The following is a 19872-nucleotide window of genomic DNA, read 5'->3' as shown; positions in this document are numbered from 1 at the left end:
ATGCTGTCCATTTCCTTGTAATCCTCTTTGAGATGGTTCTACTTCTTCATTGGAGTCCAGCTGTGTTTAATTAAACTGATAAGACTTAATTTGGAAAGGCACACACCTGTCTATATAAGACCTCACAGCTCACAGTGCATGTCAGACCAAATGAGAATCATGAGCTCAAAGGAACTGCCCAAGGAGCTCAGAGACAGAATCGTGGCAAGGTACAGATCTGGCCAAGGTTACAAGAGAATTTCTGCATTACCCAAGGTTCCTAAGAGCACAGTGGCCTCAATAATCCTTAAATGGAAGAAGTTTGGGACCACCAGAAGTCTTACGAAGACCTGGCCATCCAGCCAAACTGAGCAATCGTGGGAGAAGAGCCTTGGTGAGAGAGGTAAAGAAGAACCCCAAGATCACTGTGGCTGAGCTCCAAAAATGCAGTAGGGAGACGGGAGAAAGTTCCACAAAGTCAAATATCACTGCAGCCCTCCACCAGTCAGGCCTTTATGACAGAGTGACCTGATGGAAGCCTCTCCTCAGTGCAAGACATATGAAAGCCCGCATATACAGTGCCTACAAGTAGTATTCAACCCCCTGCAGATTTAGCTGGTTGACACATGCGGAATTAACTTGGCATTGTGACATTTGTACTGTAGATCAGCCTGGAAGTGGGAAATGCACTGCAGCAAATTTTGGTTTTGTTTTTTTTTTTTTTTTTTAAAAACGTAAAAAGTTAATTCAGAGTGTCATTTATTATTCAACCCCTCAAACCACAAGAATTCTGTTTGGTCCCCCTAAAGTATTAAGAAGTAGTTCAGGCACCAAGAATAATGAGCTTCACATGTGTGGATTAAAGATCTCTTTTGCCAGCCTTTTCTGACTATTTAAGACCCTCCCCAAACTTGTGAACAGCACTCAGACATGGTCAACATGGGAAAGACAAAGGAGCATTCCAAGGCCATCAGAGACAAGATCGTGGAGGGTCACAAGGCTGGCAAGGGGTACAAAACCCTTTCCAAGGAGTTGGGCCTACCTGTCTCCACTGTTGGGAGCATCATCCGTAAGTGGAAGGCTTATGGAACTACTGTTAGCCTTCCACGGCCAGGACAGCCTTTGAAAGTGTCCTCCCGTGCCGAGGCCAGGCTTGTCCGAAGAGTCAAGGCTAACCCAAGGACAACAAGGAAGGAGCTCCGGGAAGATCTCATGGCAGTGGGGACATTGGTTTCAGTCAATACCATAAGTAACGTACTCCACCGCAATAGTCTCCGTTCCAGACGAGCCCGTAAGGTACCTTTACTTTCAAAGCGTCATGTCAAGGCTCGTCTACAGTTTGCTCATGATCACTTGGAGGACTCTGAGATGGACTGGTTCAAGGTTCTATGGTCTGATGAGACCAAGATCGAGATCTTTGGGGCCAACCACACACGTGACGTTTGGAGACTGGATGGCACTGCATACGACCCCAAGAATACCATCCCTACAGTCAAGCATGGTGGTGGCAGCATAATGCTGTGGGGCTGTTTCTCTGCCAAGGGGCCTGGCCATCTGGTCCGCATCCATGGGAAGATGGATAGCACGGCCTACCTGGAGATTTTGGCCAAGAACCTGCGCTCCTCCATCAAGGATCTTAAGATGGGTCATAATTTCATCTTCCAACAAGACAACGACCCAAAGCACACAGCCAAGAAAACCAAGGCCTGGTTCAAGAGGGAAAAAGTCAAGGTGTTGGAGTGGCCTAGTCAGTCTCCTGACCTTAACCCAATTGAAAACTTGTGGAAGGAGCTCAAGAATAAAGTCCACATGAGACACCCAAAGAACCTAGATAACTTGGAGAAGATCTGCATGGAGGAGTGGGCCAAGATAACTCCACAGACCTGTGCCGGCCTGATCAGGTCTTATAAAAGACGATTATTAGGTGTAATTGCAAACAAGGGTTATTCCACAAAATATTAAACATAGGGGTTGTATAATAATTGACCCACACTTTTATGTTTAAAATTTAATAAAATTCAACTGAGCAACATAACTTTTTGGTTTGTAAGATTTATGCTTCTGTTCATAAAACCTACTCTCGTTTGCAGTTTGAAGGCTCTAACTTATTTGCATCTTATCAAACCAGCTAAATCTGCAGGGAGTTGAATACTACTTGTAGGCACTGTAGTTTGCTCAAAAACACATGAAGGACTGCCAGACTATGAGAAATAAGATTCTCTGGTCTGATGAGATGAAGATAGAACTTTTTGGTGATAATTCTAAGCGGTATGTGTGGAGAAAACCAGGCACTGCTCATCACCTGCCCAATACAATCCCAACAGTGAAACATGGTGGTGGCAGCATCATGCTATGGGGTGTTTTTCAGCTGCAGGGACAGGACGACTGGTTGCAATTGAAGGAAACATGAATGCGGCCAAGAACAGAGATATCCTGGATGAAAACCTCTTCCAGAGTGCTCTGGACCTCAGACTTGGCTGAAGGTTCACCTTCCAACAAGACAATAACCCTAAGCACACAGCTAAAATAACAAAGTAGTGGCTTCAGAACAACTCTGTGACCATTCTTGACTGGCCCAGCCAGAGCCCTGACCTAAACCCAATTGAGCATCAATGGAGAGACCTGAAAATGGCTGTCCACCAACGTTCACCATCCAACCTGACGGAACTGGAGAGTATCTGCAAGGAAGAATGGCAGAGGATCCCAAAATCCAGGTGTGAAAAACTTGTTGCATCATTCCCAAGAAGACTCATGGCTGTACTAGCTCAAAAGGGTGCTTCTACTCAATACTGAGCAAAGGGTCTGAATACTTATGACCATGTGATATTTCAGTTTTTCTTTTTTAATAAATTTGCAAAAAATTCTACATCTGTTTTTTTTCAGTCAAGATGGGGTGCAGAGTGTACTTTAATGAGAAAAAAAATGAACTTTTTAAAATTTACCAAATGGCTGCAATGAAACAAAGAGTAAAAAATTTAAAGGGGTCTGAATACTTTCCGCACCCTTTGCAGGTCATATGATAACTTTCTTTAATGCTCGTATTTTAACTTCTCACAAGATTATAAACTTTATAGTCAATTTAATGGAATGCATAAAAAAGTTTACGTAGTGAATAAAAAAAACAAATGATGAAAATGAGCTTTACCTTTAGGGTAGATTTCTTTTAACGGCACATCTGCAGAAGACACAGCTCTGACCACTTGGTTAGCCGCTAATAAATTCATACAATTGGTTCTCTTTATGTTTGCAAATTTGGTTGGCTGGAAAAAGTGATCATTCGGAGAATCTGCTTGATTGCCTAGAGGATGTTTTCTCTTCCAGCTGTAAACTTCACTAGGAGACTACAATAAAAAATAACAAATAAAATACAAAGCAACTGTAACAGCAGTAAGCATTTATTGCAGAGGCCATGGCTTTCACCAGAGCTCAGGGAATCTGATCTGCACTGAGCTGAGAATACTAATGCGGTGGCTTTCAGCATTGTGTGGATTTCCACCACTGAGGAGATCGGCTTTCACACCATGAAGTTTTAATGCGTTTTGGCGGAGGTTTTACCACATTAAAACTGCTTGGTAGAAGGTCTGCCATGATTAGCAATGATAATCCGCATGTGCTGTGCACATGATGCGGAAATTTCCGCTGCGGATTATCATTCTAAAATATAACTTTTAATATCTGTATTAAATTATTGACAGCCAAAAAATAACAAACCACAACAACAATGCACAATGAAAGGACGGGATAGTGCTTCACCCTATTTAGGCCCTATCTCACCCTACCTTGCCGCGGAGGTTGGCACCCTATTTTCCTGCGCAATGGCGCCCCGCTCAAAGATGACTCTCCCTTGGATCCCTACAACACCCTATATTGACGGCCAATGGGGTACAGGGATTTGTTAGTGGAGAACACACAGTTTCTTGTGACAAATAGAAACAATGTAAAAAATACTCAAAAAGTTTTTATATATCTGTAGCCCTGATCAGTACAATTTGGCCACAGATACAAAAGGGTGCATGAATATAATCAAAGAGCATAACAAGGATCAATTTTTACATTTTTTTTTGTTTGCTAAAAATCATGCACATAGAAGGATAAATCTTAAAAAGCACTACTAAATTTCCATGACATGGACAGAGGATCCATTTCAAGATAATACTCAATGCCCGATCAACTTATATATAATTCATGATCTCAGTTAATAAATTGTCCTGGACCAGGGATCCATTTAATACAAATAAATACCAAATCTATACATATATGACTTAATACCTGCGCAACTAAGATAGGGCCTAAATAAGGTGAGGCACTATCCCCTCCTTTCATTGTGCACTGTTGTTGTGGTTTGTTATTTTTTGGCTGTCAATAATTTAATACAGATATTAAAAGTTATATTTTAAAATTTGTCTTGAAGAGGTACGAGCTCTGTGAGATTGGTTGGTACCGTAACTATATAGGTCCTTTACTGTGATTCTTGCGGATTATCATTGTGGCACAAACCGCAGCACAACCAATTCAGGCGCGATTTTGCGGTGAAATCGCACCCATTGACTTGCATTGAATCGTAGCAAACTCAAATGTATAATATCTATACATATGGATTTGTTGCGTTTCAATGTAAAACAATAGGCACAAAATCGAGCCGGAATCACGCTGCGGCTGGTACCTGGGTCAGGAGAGGAGACTGCTACTCCTCTCATCCGACCGCTGCTCTGGCTGATAACAGCTAGAGCAGTGTGGACGGGAGAAGCAGCAGCCTGCTCCTCCCAGCCTGAGTGCCAGCACCAGTAAAAAAAAAAAAAAAGAATAAAAAAGTGAAAATTAAAAAAAAAATCTTCATACTCACCATACTGTCCAGCAGCCCCCGGTATCCTCCTCAGCGGCTCGCGGTACACTGCAGGGCGCGGCTTCGCGCCCCGCAGTGTACTTTCAGGACCTGCGGTGACGTCACTGATCACCTGATGGTCACGCAACCATCAAGTGATTGGTGAAGTCACTGATCAGCTGATGGTCGCGTGGCCATCAGGTGATCAGTGCCGACAGCAATCAGTTGATGGTCGCGTGACCATCAGCTGATTGCTGAAGCCGGTAATCAGCTGATCAGTCTCATGACCGATCAGCTGATGCATAGCGTGGGAACATTCACAAGAATGTTCCCACGGTCTCTAGCTCACCGAGGCTCATCAGCTGATGAACCCCACTGACCCCCTGCAGCACTGTATACTGATAGGGGAGATTTTACACCCCTGTCAGTATACAGTGCTGTATTCTAAAGCTGCGACATCAGTGATTTCTGTTATCACAGCTGTAGAAATTATCCAGATCGTCGTGGGACAATCGTGATCATGGACTACGTCGTTGAGGGCGGACAGGTGAGGAATATTGTTTGTCATTTATGTTTTTTTTTTTCAGGAGATCGAGGGCTTCGCAGGGGCGGGTAATAAAAAAAATTGTAGAACCGTGTGTGTTTTTTATTTAATTAAAATACTTTATTCTGGCCGTGTCTTTTATTGAAAAAGCGGCGACCATTTAACCACGCGATTAGTAATGGGGACGTCTTATAGACGCCCTCCATTACTAACATGGGCTTCACATCAGCCGCCAATACAAGGCTGACGTGAACCCCAACCCCATTACCCCCTGCCACAGCTACAGGGCAGTGTGGAAGAGCGAGGCTAAGCGGCAGACTTGGCACATCTTATGGATGCGCCATTTCTGGGACTGCTGAGGGGTGATATTAATAGCCGTGGAGGGAGCTAGTACCCATGACCCCTTCCCTGGCTATTAATATCAACCCGCAGCTGTCTAGTTTAGCCTTTGCTGGTTAGATTTTATAGGGGGGCTCCACGTCAATTTTTTTCTGGGGTCCCCTGTAATCTAGCCAGTAAAGGCTAAACAAACAGCTGTGGGCTGATATTAATAGTCAGGGAACATTTTTGGCTAATGGCCCCTTCCGCAGCTACTAATATCAGCCCCCAGTGGTCGGCTTTCCCTCTGCTTGTTATAAAAATGATGTGGGAGCCCACGCCATTTTTATTAATTTTATGCTTTGTGCCCATAATTCAGACGTAGCAGCGCTTTGGAAGCAAATGTTTGCTGCGTCCAAAATGTTGCATTCTATTGAATGCAGGTAAATCTGCATGAGTTCACTGAACCATGCGGATTTACAGCATTCAATACTTTCTAGTGGTCAACTTTCTGTTGTGGAGACTAGCGACTCCACAAGAGAATTTGACATGCTGCGGTCCTGAAAGACGCACCGCATGTCAGTGTCCACGGGTGATTCTCAGCCTCTGATGCACGCATAGTGGACGTGGGATTTCTAGAGATCCCATCCAGTATACTGTAATATCTGGACACTGCGGATTTGGCGCTGTACATACACACACCGTCAAACCTGCAGCAGCTCCTGATCGTGGCCACATACCCAAACTCACCCGTAGCATGTCAGTTTCTGTAGCGGACACGCTAGTCTCCGCTGCAGATTTTGACCAATTGAAGTGTCCTTATATGCAGTGGATTCACATGTACCGACAACAAAAGTGCGGCATTAAAACATCGCATTTTGGACGCAACATACATACGTTGTGTCCAAAGCACTGCTGAGTGCTGATCGGGGGGGCATAGCGGCTAACGAACCAGCTGTGAGATGTTATTTAATGGCCAGGGAAATGTTTGCCTAGTGGCACCTTCCCAGACAAAAAAAATCAGCTCACAGCGGTTGCATAAACTACAAGAATAGAAATGCTAATGAAGATTGGGTGAATGGGACTAGCTGATACCTAGTTCTTTGGTTGGTTATGTCAAGGTGTCAATCAGACCTTTTCATGACCAAACAAAGTAAAGAAACACACAGACACAGTGTAAACACTTTATTTGAAATATAATACACACATTCTTTAATCATTTAAAGGAACCAATATACTCACCCCAGTTCTTATGGTAAGCCAAGGGCTTAAACAATGTCCCACCAACTTTATTTAGCTTCGAAAATCATTCACTGGAGCTCAAAAATGCTTCAAAAAACACTTAAAAAAACGCATGTAAAAACGCGTCAAAAACGCATGTAAATCCGTTTTTTCCTACCAGGGAGAGGCAAAAACGCTCAGGAAATTTCTGCTTCAATTTCTGAACGTGTGCACTTACCCTTAGTCAGACATTCTGGCTATAAGTAATGAGAATCACAGAATAAGCAGAACGTTTTCATTCATGACGTATATCACAGATAATCTAAAAAGATATATCTGAAACTATTAAGATTGACTGCACTATTATTTCCACCTTACAAAGGAAAAAATTATATTTTACATCTAAATGGATAGACCAGATGGTGCTAATATATTATAAAATGATAATACAGTAAATTTATTGTATGTACTACATCTGGGCAATAAAAATGAAAAAAGCATATACAAAATGGGAGGAATAGAGCTAAGCAACAGTACATGTGAAAAAGACTTAGGTATACTAATAGATCATAGACTGAACATGAGTCAACAGTGTGATGCAGCAGCAAAAGAGGCAAATACAATTCTGGGATGTATTAACAGAAGCATACAGTCTAGATCACGTGAAGTCATTATCGGACTTTACTCCTCTTTGGTCAGACCTCATCTGGAATACTGTGTCCAGTTTTGGACACCACATTTTAAAAAAGACATCGACAAACTGGAGCAAGTTCAGAGAAGAGCGACCAGAATGGTGACCGGTCTGCAAACCATGTCCTATGAGGAACGGTTACAGGATTTGGGAATGTTTAGCTTGCAAAAAAGAAGACTGAGAGGAGACTTAATAGCTGTCTACAAATATCTCAAGGGCTGTCACATTGTAGAAGGATCATCTTTATTCTCATTTGCACAAGGAAAGACTAGAAGCAATGGGATGAAACTGAATGGGAGGAGACACAGATTAGATATTAGGAAAAACTTTTTGACAGTTAGGGTGATCAATGAGTGGAACAGGCTGCCACAAGAGGTGGCGAGTTCCCCTTCAATGGACGTCTTCAAACAGAGGCTGGACAGACATCTGTCTGAGATGATTTAGTGAATTCTGCTTTGAGCAGGGGGTTGGACCAGATGACCCAGGAGGTTCCCTCCAATTCTACCATTCTATGATTCTGTATTAAGTGCTATTTATGGTACCATGGGCAATAATAGTTGTCTTCTAGAAATGAGTCTCACAGAAGCATGGTCCAGCGGCCAGTCTGTAATCCACAGATGCCAGACCAAAGCCCTGCAAACCTCCTCCTACCTTCTGATTAGCATGCCCTGAAAGTCATTATTATTGAAGCATGACGCCCATATGACCACACCTGGGATAATAATCAGAAAAAGAGCCATGGAACTCAGCAGGTAGGAGGAGGTTCGCAGGGCTCTGGTTTGGTGGCTATGGACTTGCAACATAGCCGCTAGCCCACAATTCTGAAAATCTCCTTGACTTCTCTTTGTTAGTACTTAAAATAGTAATATGATTGTGCAATGTCTATTAAGTATATAGACATGTAATTGCAATGTCAATTACATATATTGTATACAGAGCATATACTCCACAATGGAGAGTTTGCTTTGCCTTTTCATAATTCTTTCCATGGATGTGTATGACATTTATGGGAACGAACCAACCCATTCCCTGTATAACATGCTGCCTGCAAATGAATAGCGTTCACATACAAATGTAGAATGTACTGATTTGAGTAAATTTGACTTTTGTAGCTCTTACCATTAGGTCAGGAAATCCTACTACTATTGAGGCATAGTTATTTTCATCCGAAAATATTCTATTAGGAGAGGTGATCTTCTGGTTAATCGCTGCACTCAGGTTCTCAGGAGGCAGCTGATCATTGGAAATAACTTGTAGATTGCTGGGCTCCAAACCTGGACAAAAAGGAGGTAAACTCAGTTCTTTTATCTCCTGCTTATTATTATTTATTGCACTATTTGGACCCTACATCACATATAAATACTAAACCCCAATACATTAAATGTAGCAATGAGCAAGTACAAACAACATGTGCTATAAGTTACTTGCCTTTAAGAAATTTCACAACCAAACAATAGGTAAAGTAAGCCAAACAGAATACTTTACACACTTTAGTTTTTGTAAGGATCCAGGATTATTTGGACACAGTATTACTGCTACATTAAATACCTGCTGTCACTCCAAAACCAGTGCTCGCTGCTTCCTCTTCAAGGGCATGCAACTGGCAAACGCCGGTGTCCTCAGCTTCCATATGCAAAGGTGTGGTCAGAAGAAATTTCCTGCAGATTGCCGAATAGGAACAAGGGCATTATGTATCCCAAATATAGAACAGCTTGTGACTGATAATGTAGTTTACAAATCCCAAAGCAATGAAAGCTTTGTCTCATATTGCATTAGTTACATTTCCACCTCTCATTAGTGAAGGCAGTCAACACAAAAATCATCTCTACGGGTGAAATTATCCTGCAACTCAAAGGTCTTGGAATAAAAATTATTTTTATTAACTCAATACTTCATTTATCTATTCACTGAGGAGACAGGAGCATGGGATGGTGGGACTTGCTCTGTCCGGGTGCTCTGTGGCTGTATGGATTTTGAACACTGCGGGAATGGTGAAATTTATTGGTGACAAATATATATACAGTTATATATATATATATATATACAGTATATATATATATATATACACACATACATACATACACACACATATATTTTTATATATGTGTGTGTTTAATAAATATGATGGGTTTGTGCAGTTGTTAATAGACCAGTGTGTGGAAGGTGTTGTCATTATGACATTTTCAGGCCGCTCCTCATAGATGCTAATGTGCAATGATATTTTATTTGGAGAAAAGTATAAGCTGCAAAAATTCTAATTATTTACCATTATTCACTTTTTCTGTAGAAAGTTTATTCATTTGGTTTAGAAGACAACACACACTTACTTATTGGTCTTATTCTCAACCAGGAGCCATTTATCTTCCGCCACCAAGAACACAGACTTGAGATTGATTGGTAAGGAGATTTCGTGTGTAGTGCCCTCCAGAACATCCAGGACATTAATACAGTTACTGTAAAAAAACAAAAAAATCTTCAATCTGCTGGGATTTATTGGAATAGAGAAATAAGTGAGGCTTATATCGTACGCTACCTGTTTTCCTTAAAGAACACCAGCCAATTCTTGTGTGAAAACTCTCTGCACATTCTGTAACCTTCCTAAAATAAACCAGATATTTATCATTAACCAACAACTAGATTGGTGTTAGAAAGTGGTGCTAACGTTGTCAGACGCATGGAGACGCTTACCTGTGCCTCTTTACTACCCCACCAAGATGATTTTTTTGGAGCTTCTGCATCTTGCTGTGACAGCACGATACGGCGAAGTTCTCCGCTTTGGGTATCCAACAAAAGAATGACATTACTCTGTAAAGAAACACAAAAGCAAGGAATAATGATAAATGGCAAGGAGTGGATATGTCTATTTTATTAGGCTTTGATTAAAAAAAAACCCTGAAAACATGACATTATATTCTAGCTTTCAAAGTTGTGATATGCCTGTAAGCGTATTACTTTTAACAATTGTCTTACAGACAATCTCATATGTAATCGAGTCATCTCATCAGAGAAATGTGGCCACTAGGACGATCAAATGGCCACCATGGGTGCCACTCCCAGCACCCCTGAGAAAACAGCTGATTGTGCAGCTATATAAGTGGTAGCCAGCCAGGAATTTACAGCTGTTGTAGCAGAATTGTAATATTAAATGGAGGCCATCAAGATCCAGGGACAGCTTGAATCCACTACAACTGAAGCACTTGTGCAGATATAAGGCTTATAAGGAAGGATCCTGAACAATGACCGTTTCCCCCATTAATATTGTCCATGTGAAGCAATGAGACGATAAGCTAAATACACAATGGCTGACACTTATATCCAAATATATTAAACTAGCATCATTGTTCCAAGCAGTAAACCTGCAACCTATGAACAGTTAATAGACAATCAAACATAATATAGAAAAAAAGAACATTTATTACATGATTATTAAAAAACTTGGCAGCATTGGGCACAGCCCAGTTGGGGGATGTTATATATAAGGTCCACTGCTTGGTACTTCCTTCTACAGGCCAGAGGAGAAAGCTGGAGTGAAGAGGATGATCCACCTTCGCTGAGTATTACAAGAATCGCTCAATGATTTCACTGGTGCCTCTTAAAGAGGTTGTCCAGGATTAGAAAACGTGGCCATTCTTCAGGCAGCACCACCTCTGACAATGGGTTGTGTCTGGTATTACAACTCAGCCTCATTAATATGAATAGAGCTGAGCTATAATACCACAAGAACTCCGGTCATAGGTAACTGTTCCCCAAAAAAAGAAGCTAGACAAGCAGTGTGGGGGGAGGGGCAGTACAGCAGAGCTGATAGTGCTAAAAGAGAGGGAGAGCTGATAGAAGGGTTTGTAATGTGACACAGCTAAACACTGCACCTCACCCCACAAGGATCTTATCTGAAAGGTGCTAGTCATCTGTGTTTCTAATCATGCATGAAGCTAGACCAGGATATGCATCATTACATCTCATACACTGAAATACCTGCTCTAAGCTATGGTGGTGCGTGTTCTTTTTCTGCTTTTTCAGCCTGCTTATGATTGGTCAGCATCATACATGTAGAAGAAGTAGACACCCCCAGTGAAAACTCTGAAACACCCACATAGACTTTAAAAAATTAACTTATTAAGTGCCAAATACTTTTACAGGTAATATCTCCTCAACATAAAGGCAGAATTAAAAAGAAAAAAATACATATTTTATTCTTCTCCACAGCCATTATTACATAGTGTGCCTAGTTGAATATGATTATAATTGGTGAAAGGTCCTCTTTAACACAAAAAAAACAAACACTAAAGCTGGATGCCCTACACTACATGGACAAAAGTATTGGGACACACATCTCATTCATTGCATTCAAGCTTTTCATTCAATCTTATGACTGTAGATATATGACATCCAGTCCATCGCCATACAATCTGCTTTTATAATCACCTGGGAAAGAATGGTTCATTCTAAAAAGCTCACTGATTTAGTGCATGGTACTCTTATAAAATGCCAAGTTTGTGAAATGCCAATCCTCAATGAAATGTGAATGGTATTAATAAAAAGTGAAAGTGTTTAAAAATTACATCAACTCAGCCACAAAGAGGCAGACCATGTACAGTTACAGACTCCGTTTGTGGAGTTCTGAGGTGCATTGTGCATAAAAGTCACCAACTTTCAGCTGACTCAATAAGAGCAAAGGTCCATAACTCCTCTGGCATTGACGTCAGCACAAAAAAATGTGTGTCCGGAGTATAATGGCATGGGTTACAATGGTCAAGCAGCTGTATGCAAGCCTTACATCACCAAGCACAATGCCAAGAGTCGGATGAAGTGGTGTAAAGCAAACTGCTCCTGGATGCTGGAAGCTGAGGAAACAAGTTTTTTTGAATAACCACATTTCTCAAACTGCTATTGTGGTAGAAAAGCCTTGGTTTAGCAAATGTAAAATTAATAATACTTGCCTAACTGCATTGTGCCAACTGTAAAGTTTGGTAGAGGAGGGGCAATGTTGTGGACTTGTTTTTCAGGTGTTCGTCTAGGCCCCTTAGATCTAATAAAGGTAACGCTTCAACATACAAAGACATTTTAGACTATTGTAAGTGGGTACAGATTGGGGAGGGCCCTTTCTTGTACTGGCATGAGAGTGCCCCAGTGCACAAAGCAAGGTCCATAAAGGCGTGGTTGGGTGAGTTTAGTATGTTATTGGCTACACACAGCACTTATTTCAACTTTATCAAACACCTTTGGGATGAACTAGAGCAGAGATTGTGAGATAGCAGGTGTCCAAACCAGATTGACCATATAGTGTATGTTCTCCATTTACTTTACTATACATATTTACATGTGAATGCATCACATTGGAGACTGGAAAAGGATCACCACTGGGGACAGTGACCAACATTTGTGGACACATTCTGTGTACAGTGCAGCGGATTACCATGTGGAGAAAGTACTGCAGAGCCTGACAGCAGTAGTTACTTTCTTAGGGTTACATTTTATACTTTTTTCCATGAGTAGAAACCTATTGTGTCACCTTCTATGCAGGATGGAAAAGTTGAAGTTTCAGTATGTCTCAGTAAAATGGAAATAATTGAAAATTTAAAGGAAAAATTCATAAGCCATAAACATTATTTGTTTCAGTTTTCTCCACTTCAATAACAACAATTTTTTATAGCAAATATCATTGTTTTAATATTACATAAAACTAAGACATGCATTAAAAAGGCTTTACAATTACAAGAATCACAAAACAATCAATAAGCATTTTAGGCTAGACTATTACCAGCAGATATACCCTGCCCATGGATGGAGTCTAAGAGACAACAAAGTGGAAAGCAAAGAGTGAACGTTTCAGGTCACCAAACAAGATTCGGCAAAACATCTTTCGGATTCCACAACATCATTTAGAAATGTATGATTTTTTAAAACTAATAATTTAAAAGAATAAAATTTGCAAATGTTCCACAAATTTTGCACGGGTACATATGAGCACGTAATGCTTTACAGGGAATCGGTCTACAGATTTCTCCATAAACTAGAAGGTTTTGAATTTGGAAAGGTTGTCATCTGAAATCAAATTATCCCCTATCTACCAGATAGGTTATATCTTACTGATTGCTGGTGGAGGACTGCTAGAACTGCATCGATCAGCAGAATAGGGAACTTTTAACCCCATTAAGATGGAGGGGCAGTAATAATAATTTTTATTTTTATAGCAACAACATATTCCACAGCACTTTACAATTTTAGAGAGGACTTGTACAGACAATAAAGACATTTCAGAGTAACACATGACTCAGATACTAAAGAAGAGAGGGCCGGCTCGCAAGCTTACAGTCTATGAGAAACCTGGCTCTAGCTGTGGGCGAGGTACTCATCTCTTGCGCCTCGGCACGTTGCATGAATGTGGGGGTTCTAGGTGGACTTGGGCTGTGGGGGCGCTACAATCATGCAGGCTGCATGATACCGATGTTGTTGGTTGGCCAGGACCAGATGTTTGACAGTTCAATGAGGCAGACCACCAGCTCAAATTAAATTTTTTACTGAATGTTAACTTAGGAAGGGTTATATGCAGTAGATAGCAGATACATATCTTCTCAAACGCTTCCTCAATAATGTGTAACATTTTCCTCACACAAATTCAATCCCTTTCTCTTCTCTCTATTTGTTCTCAGTCTTCATTATTCATCACTACTTCTCCATAATCCAGCTCGACACTACAGTTCAGCTAGCAAGAATCATTTACTCACTCCCCCGGTTCGGTGTCTTCTCTTCCCTTAGGGGAGCTACTTTGTCAATATGACCGGTACTTATCTTCTCTTCTACTGATGCTCTGGAAATACCGCCCAGGGCACTCTCCTCATCTCTCATACTCCATCCTGTCTAGGCCCTTTACCTTTAGTAGTTAAAAACTCTGGGCCTCTTCCAGGACCAGTCTCCAATAAATCATTCTTTCAGTCACTCTTCCTTATTTCCGCTCCAGATCACGCTTTCTCTTTCTTTCGGTCTCCTCTCACTATTAGGGACACCCAAGAAATGCGGCACTGCTCACACCAGACCTTACATCTCTTTTCTATGAACTCAGGGCCCTATATGAAGTTTCAACAGGAAAATGTCTCTTTCCCTCCAGCATATCCCCTCCCACTCTTGGCTAGTCCCAAACATTAACTCTTGCATTCCATATTGTCAAGTAGCAAACCTTATCAACACTACTAATGCAGGTCACAATTGACATTATACATCACAATAACACTGTTTTCTTCAAGGGGGAATGTGGGCAGCATGTCCATCTCCTTACACATGCTTGAAGGCTGCTCCATTCATTCTGTATGGAGCGGCTGAACGCTGCACTTGGCTTTTTCAGGCAGCCCCATATATATTGAATGGAGCGCCGGCTGGGCATCCAACCTTCCACTCTATTTTCTATCACTGATAAAAGTCCCCTATCAAGGATAAAAATTCCCTATTCTGCTGATCATTATCGGTCGCAGTGGTAGGACCCTACAAATCAAAAGTCAAGCAAGTAGGTGATAAAAGGGCTGTCCAGAGAAAACAGATTAGTAGGAGTTTGCAAGTAGATTTCTTCCTACTAGAATGCTTTGACTGTTGTCCTAAAAGCATATGAAATGTCAACATGTCCTGCACTGAACTCCCATAAATCAACATCAAGAGGGAGACATGGGTGAAGTTTTGTTCACAGCAGAAAAAGAATTTGCCTAGATTGGGCCAACCCTACTGGCCCCTTGCAATCTAATTTGCTAGAGGATTTAAAATTTGATGAAAGTAGATCAGTGCCAAGAAATGAAGATTTTTAGTACTCATCATAAAATCTCTCTCTCGTTGTCTACATTGGGAAACACAGAAACCATGGGTTAGTCTACTACCACTTGCAATCTGACACTAAGCTCCTCCCCAGCAGACTATACCATGCCTGCTAGCATTAGACCTCCTCAGTTAGTGAGAAAGCAGTAGCAGAAGCAAAAAGAAAGGTTACCCAAGGGTTTCTGAGCACCAATGAAGACTAGAACAATATTTTACAGTGAGTACCAAAAATCTAAATTTCTCGGTCATTTCATTGGGGGACCCAGGAACCATGGGATGTCCTAATGCTGTCCCTGAGGTGGGGATAACAAACAAACATTATACTGTTGCCACAAAAGTATTTACTCTTGCTTAGGCTGCCGGCTGGGAGACTACTGCCTGCAACACCTTCCTGCCTATAGAAAGTCTACTGTTTCCTATGTCCATGTGGCTGCTGTAAAGCATATCTCTTAATGTTGTTAACAGAAGATCAAGCAAGATGGTAGCCCCGACAACCATGTATGGAAAATAGCATAAAAAATTCTACATTTTGAAAAAAAAAACAATCTGTTTTTGCTTTTAATTAGTAGAAAAATAAAGGTCATAAGTTTAATCAAAACTAAAAATTCCCTACAGGAATTAGCACACTGTCATGATTTCCCTATATTTGCAGCACAAACTCAAGCCTCAACTGCTGTTCTCAATGAGAAAAATGGATAACAATCTCATGAGCACGTGACTACAAGTATATGAATCGTATACATAGTGTCACATGACCGACTGTTCATGCTGCAACAGGGGAATCATGACAGTGTGCACACTGCAGTAACTCAGAGTGACTGGTGACTGTTATTTTTCAGCCTGGAAAACCCCTTCAAAGGGAATCTGTAAGTAGGTTTATGCCATGCAATCTGAGAACAGCATTGATGTAGAGGTAAAGACCCCGATCGCAGCAATGTGTTACTTACTAGGCTGCGCGTTGCTGCCTCAATAAAATCAATAATTTATAAGCAGGAGATTATCACTACAGGACTAGGTGTCTCGTGCCTCCCGGTCCAATCCTTCCCCCCAACTAATGATTAGCAGCTTCCTGTCAATATACAATGTATACAGGAAGCTGCCAATCAGTGGTGTGGGTGGTGTTATACAGGGCTTAAAGAGAATCTGTCACCCCCTGAGACGCAAATAACATAATAATATGGGCATACAGGTGATGTTAAATTAGTCCTACCTGTATGTCTCATATTAGCGGTCTTGTTGTTAAGAAATCTTTCTTTATGCTAATGATTTCTTCCAGGCTCCAGGGCGTAAGGTGCCTGGAAGAAATCCCTGTCTCCTCTCTTCATTATAATATCACCCCCCTCTATCAGTGCCCTCTGACGTGCAGTTGTGGTGCCGGAATCCCGCGCCTGCTCCCTCCACAATCCGTATCTTTTCGTCCCTTCTATGGGCAGTGTATGCAGGGATCTTCTGGGCAGGCGCCAGCGAGTCACTGCGACATCTGCTCCAGTGATCTCCGGCGTGCACGACTATAAAGTGCTCAACCCACTCTTCCTCCCTACATAGTCATCGCTAGGGACCAGGTGTATATGTATACATGTGTATGTGTATATATATATATATATATATATATATATATATATATACATACATATATATATACACACACACACACACACATACTGTACATACATATATATATATATATATATATATATATATATATATGTGTGTGTGTGTGTGTGTGTGTGTGTGTGTGTGTGTGTGTGTGTGTGTGTGTGTGTATACAGTACAGACCAAAAGTTTGGACACCTTCTCATTTAAAGATTTTACTGTATTTTCATGACTATGAAAATTGTACATTCACACTGAAGGCATCAAAACTGTGAATTAACACATGTGGAATTATATACTTAACAAAAAAGTGTGAAACAACTGAAAATATGTCTTATATTCTAGGTTCTTCAAAGTAGCTACCTTTTGCTTTGATGACTGCTTTGCACACTCTTGGCATTCTCTTGATGAGCTTCAAGAGGTAGTCACTGGAAATGGTCTTCCAACAATCTTGAAGGAGTTCCCAGAGATGCTTAGCACTTGTTGGCCCTTTTGCCTTCACTCTGTGGTCCAGCTCACCCCAAACCATCTCGATTGGGTTCAGGTCTGGTGACTGTGGAGGCCAGGTCATCTGGCGTAGCACCCCATCACTCTCCCTCTTGGTCAAATAGCCCTTACACAGCCTGGAGGTGTGTTTGGGGTCATTGTCCTGTTGAAAAATAAATGATGGTCCAACTAAACGCAAACCGGATGGAATAGCATGCCGCTGCAAGATGCTGTGGTAGCCATGCTGGTTCAGTATGCCTTCAATTTTGAATAAATCCCAAACAGTGTCACCAGCAAAGCACCTCCACACCATCACACCTCCTCCTCCATGCTTCACGGTGGGAACCAGGCATGTAGAATCCATCCGTTCACCTTTTCTGCGTCGCACAAAGACACGGTGGTTGGAACCAAAGATCTCAAATTTGGACTCATCAGACCAAAGCACAGATTTCCACTGGTCTAATGTCCATTCCTTGTGTTCTTTAGCCCAAACAAGTCTCTTCTGCTTGTTGCCTGTCCTTAGCAGTGGTTTCCTAGCAGCTATTTTACCATGAAGGCCTGCTGCACAAAGTCTCCTCTTAACAGTTGTTGTAGAGATGTGTCTGCTGCTAGAACTCTGTGTGGCATTGACCTGGTCTCTAATCTGAGCTGCTGTTAACCTGCGATTTCTGAGGCTGATGACTCGGATAATCTTATCCTCAGAAGCAGAGGTGACTCTTGGTCTTCCTTTCCTGGGGCGGTCCTCATGTGAGCCAGTTTCTTTGTAGCACTTGATGGTTTTTGCAACTGCACTTGGGGACACTTTCAAAGTTTGCCCAATTTTTCGCACTGACTGACCTTCATTTCTTAAAGTAATGATGGCCACTCATTTTTCTTTACTTAGAATTTGTATTATGGCAAGAAAAAAGCAGCTAACAGTCTATTCAGTAGGACTATCAGCTGTGTATCCACCTGACTTCTATACAACACAACTTATGGTCCCAACCCCATTTATAAGGCAAGAAATCCCACTTAATAAACCTGACAGGGCACACCTGTGAAGTGAAAACCATTTCCGGTGACTATCTCTTGAAGCTCATCAAGAGAATGCCAAGAGTGTGCAAAGCAGTCATCAAAGCAAAGGGTGGCTACTTTGAAGAACCTAGAATATAAGACATATTTTCAGTTGTTTCACACTTTTTTGTTAAGTATATAATTCCACGTGTTAATTCATAGTTTTGATGCCTTCAGTGTGAATTTTTCCCCGCAATTATACCGCACTTTGAATTTTTTTCCCTTCTTTCCAGTTTATTGAATGCTAAAATGAATGGGTTCACTTAAAACTTCAGCATAGCCATCACACACCTATGTTGACGGAAAAATGACAAAAAAAAAGTTATGGCTCTTGGAAGACGGGGCAGGGGCAGAAATGTCTGAATGGTGTTCTGCCCTGACTTTATGCTTTTCCCGCCCCATGCCGCCTCATATCATTATTTTTATCCACCATCCATACTTGGAACAAAGCATTTAGTAGAATAAAAATAGCTATAATACTGCTACAACATTTATAGAAATATGGAGGAAAGAAGGCGTCAATATAAAAAGTAAAATGAGTGCTGGAATCTTCACAAACAGATTCTGAAAATGTCACATGAAGAATATTTGTTTTAGATAAAAATCTCTAGAAAAGAGCTACCTGTTCTTCATGTAAAATAACCTGTCCAGTCAGCGGGTGACCCAGAGGTGCTACAGTCACAAATGGTTGCCATACACCTCCCACTGTTCTAGGAAAGATGTCATACAAGTCCACATAGTATCCCTTATCGCCATTAGTCTTCATGAAGTACAGGGAGGCCGGATTGCAGGTCACCACGTATACTGTTCCATCTGCATCATTATCTGGGGGGAAATACATACAAAATTAAATACACTAGTTAGTAGAATGAGTTAAATTAATTTTAGACAAATCCTTGTAATGTCTATGAAAGATTTTTAAAAGGTCATATCTTCATTATTTCCCGGGCTTATGATATTGATGACCTATCATTAAGTTGTATACTGTTTTTTGTTTTTTTAGTAATGTTTGGGTCACTTTAAATCTGACTCTTTCACAGGTCATAGTTTTCTTTAAAACATCACTCCAGCGATATTTCCAGCATCACTTCCCTGCCCCTAACAATATACTTACCAGTCACCGTCCTAAGCGCCGCTCCGACCTCATTCTGTCATCTTGTGACCGCAACTTCTGACTGACATTAAATCAGAGGTAACGGTCACAAGCTTTTAATGTACGGCTTCCGATTTTTTCACATACATGAGAAAAAGGAGTTTGATCAGAGTGCGGTAAGAGTGTCATCAGATTTTCTCGTACGTGGAAAAATGGGGAAACTAAAAAAATCTTCACCTTCTCTATTTTGAGATTCCGTGAAAATTTGACCATAT

General features: G+C 41.2%; 1 protein-coding gene across 1 annotated transcript in view; it reads right to left on the bottom strand.

Annotated features, from left to right (window-relative positions):
- The window catches only part of VWA8 (von Willebrand factor A domain containing 8), a 524780-nt gene that overhangs the window by 169455 nt on the left and 335453 nt on the right, over positions 1-19872 (bottom strand). Inside the window, exons 30-36 of the mRNA XM_073663915.1 lie at positions 19127-19329; positions 10264-10380; positions 10109-10173; positions 9903-10028; positions 9124-9233; positions 8695-8849; positions 3125-3320 (exon numbers count right to left, since the gene is read on the bottom strand). Of these exons, the coding sequence (XP_073520016.1) occupies positions 3125-3320; positions 8695-8849; positions 9124-9233; positions 9903-10028; positions 10109-10173; positions 10264-10380; positions 19127-19329 (972 nt within the window). The remainder of the gene's footprint in view (positions 1-3124; positions 3321-8694; positions 8850-9123; positions 9234-9902; positions 10029-10108; positions 10174-10263; positions 10381-19126; positions 19330-19872) is intronic.

Source organism: Phyllobates terribilis, unplaced genomic scaffold, assembly GCF_046119375.1.
Source record: "Phyllobates terribilis strain yellow unplaced genomic scaffold, ASM4611937v1 Scaffold_2__4_contigs__length_985480577, whole genome shotgun sequence".
Taxonomy (NCBI): Eukaryota; Metazoa; Chordata; class Amphibia; order Anura; family Dendrobatidae; genus Phyllobates; species Phyllobates terribilis.
The sequence above is the reverse complement of the archived record's forward strand: the minus strand, read 5'-3'. Positions and strand labels throughout refer to the sequence as shown.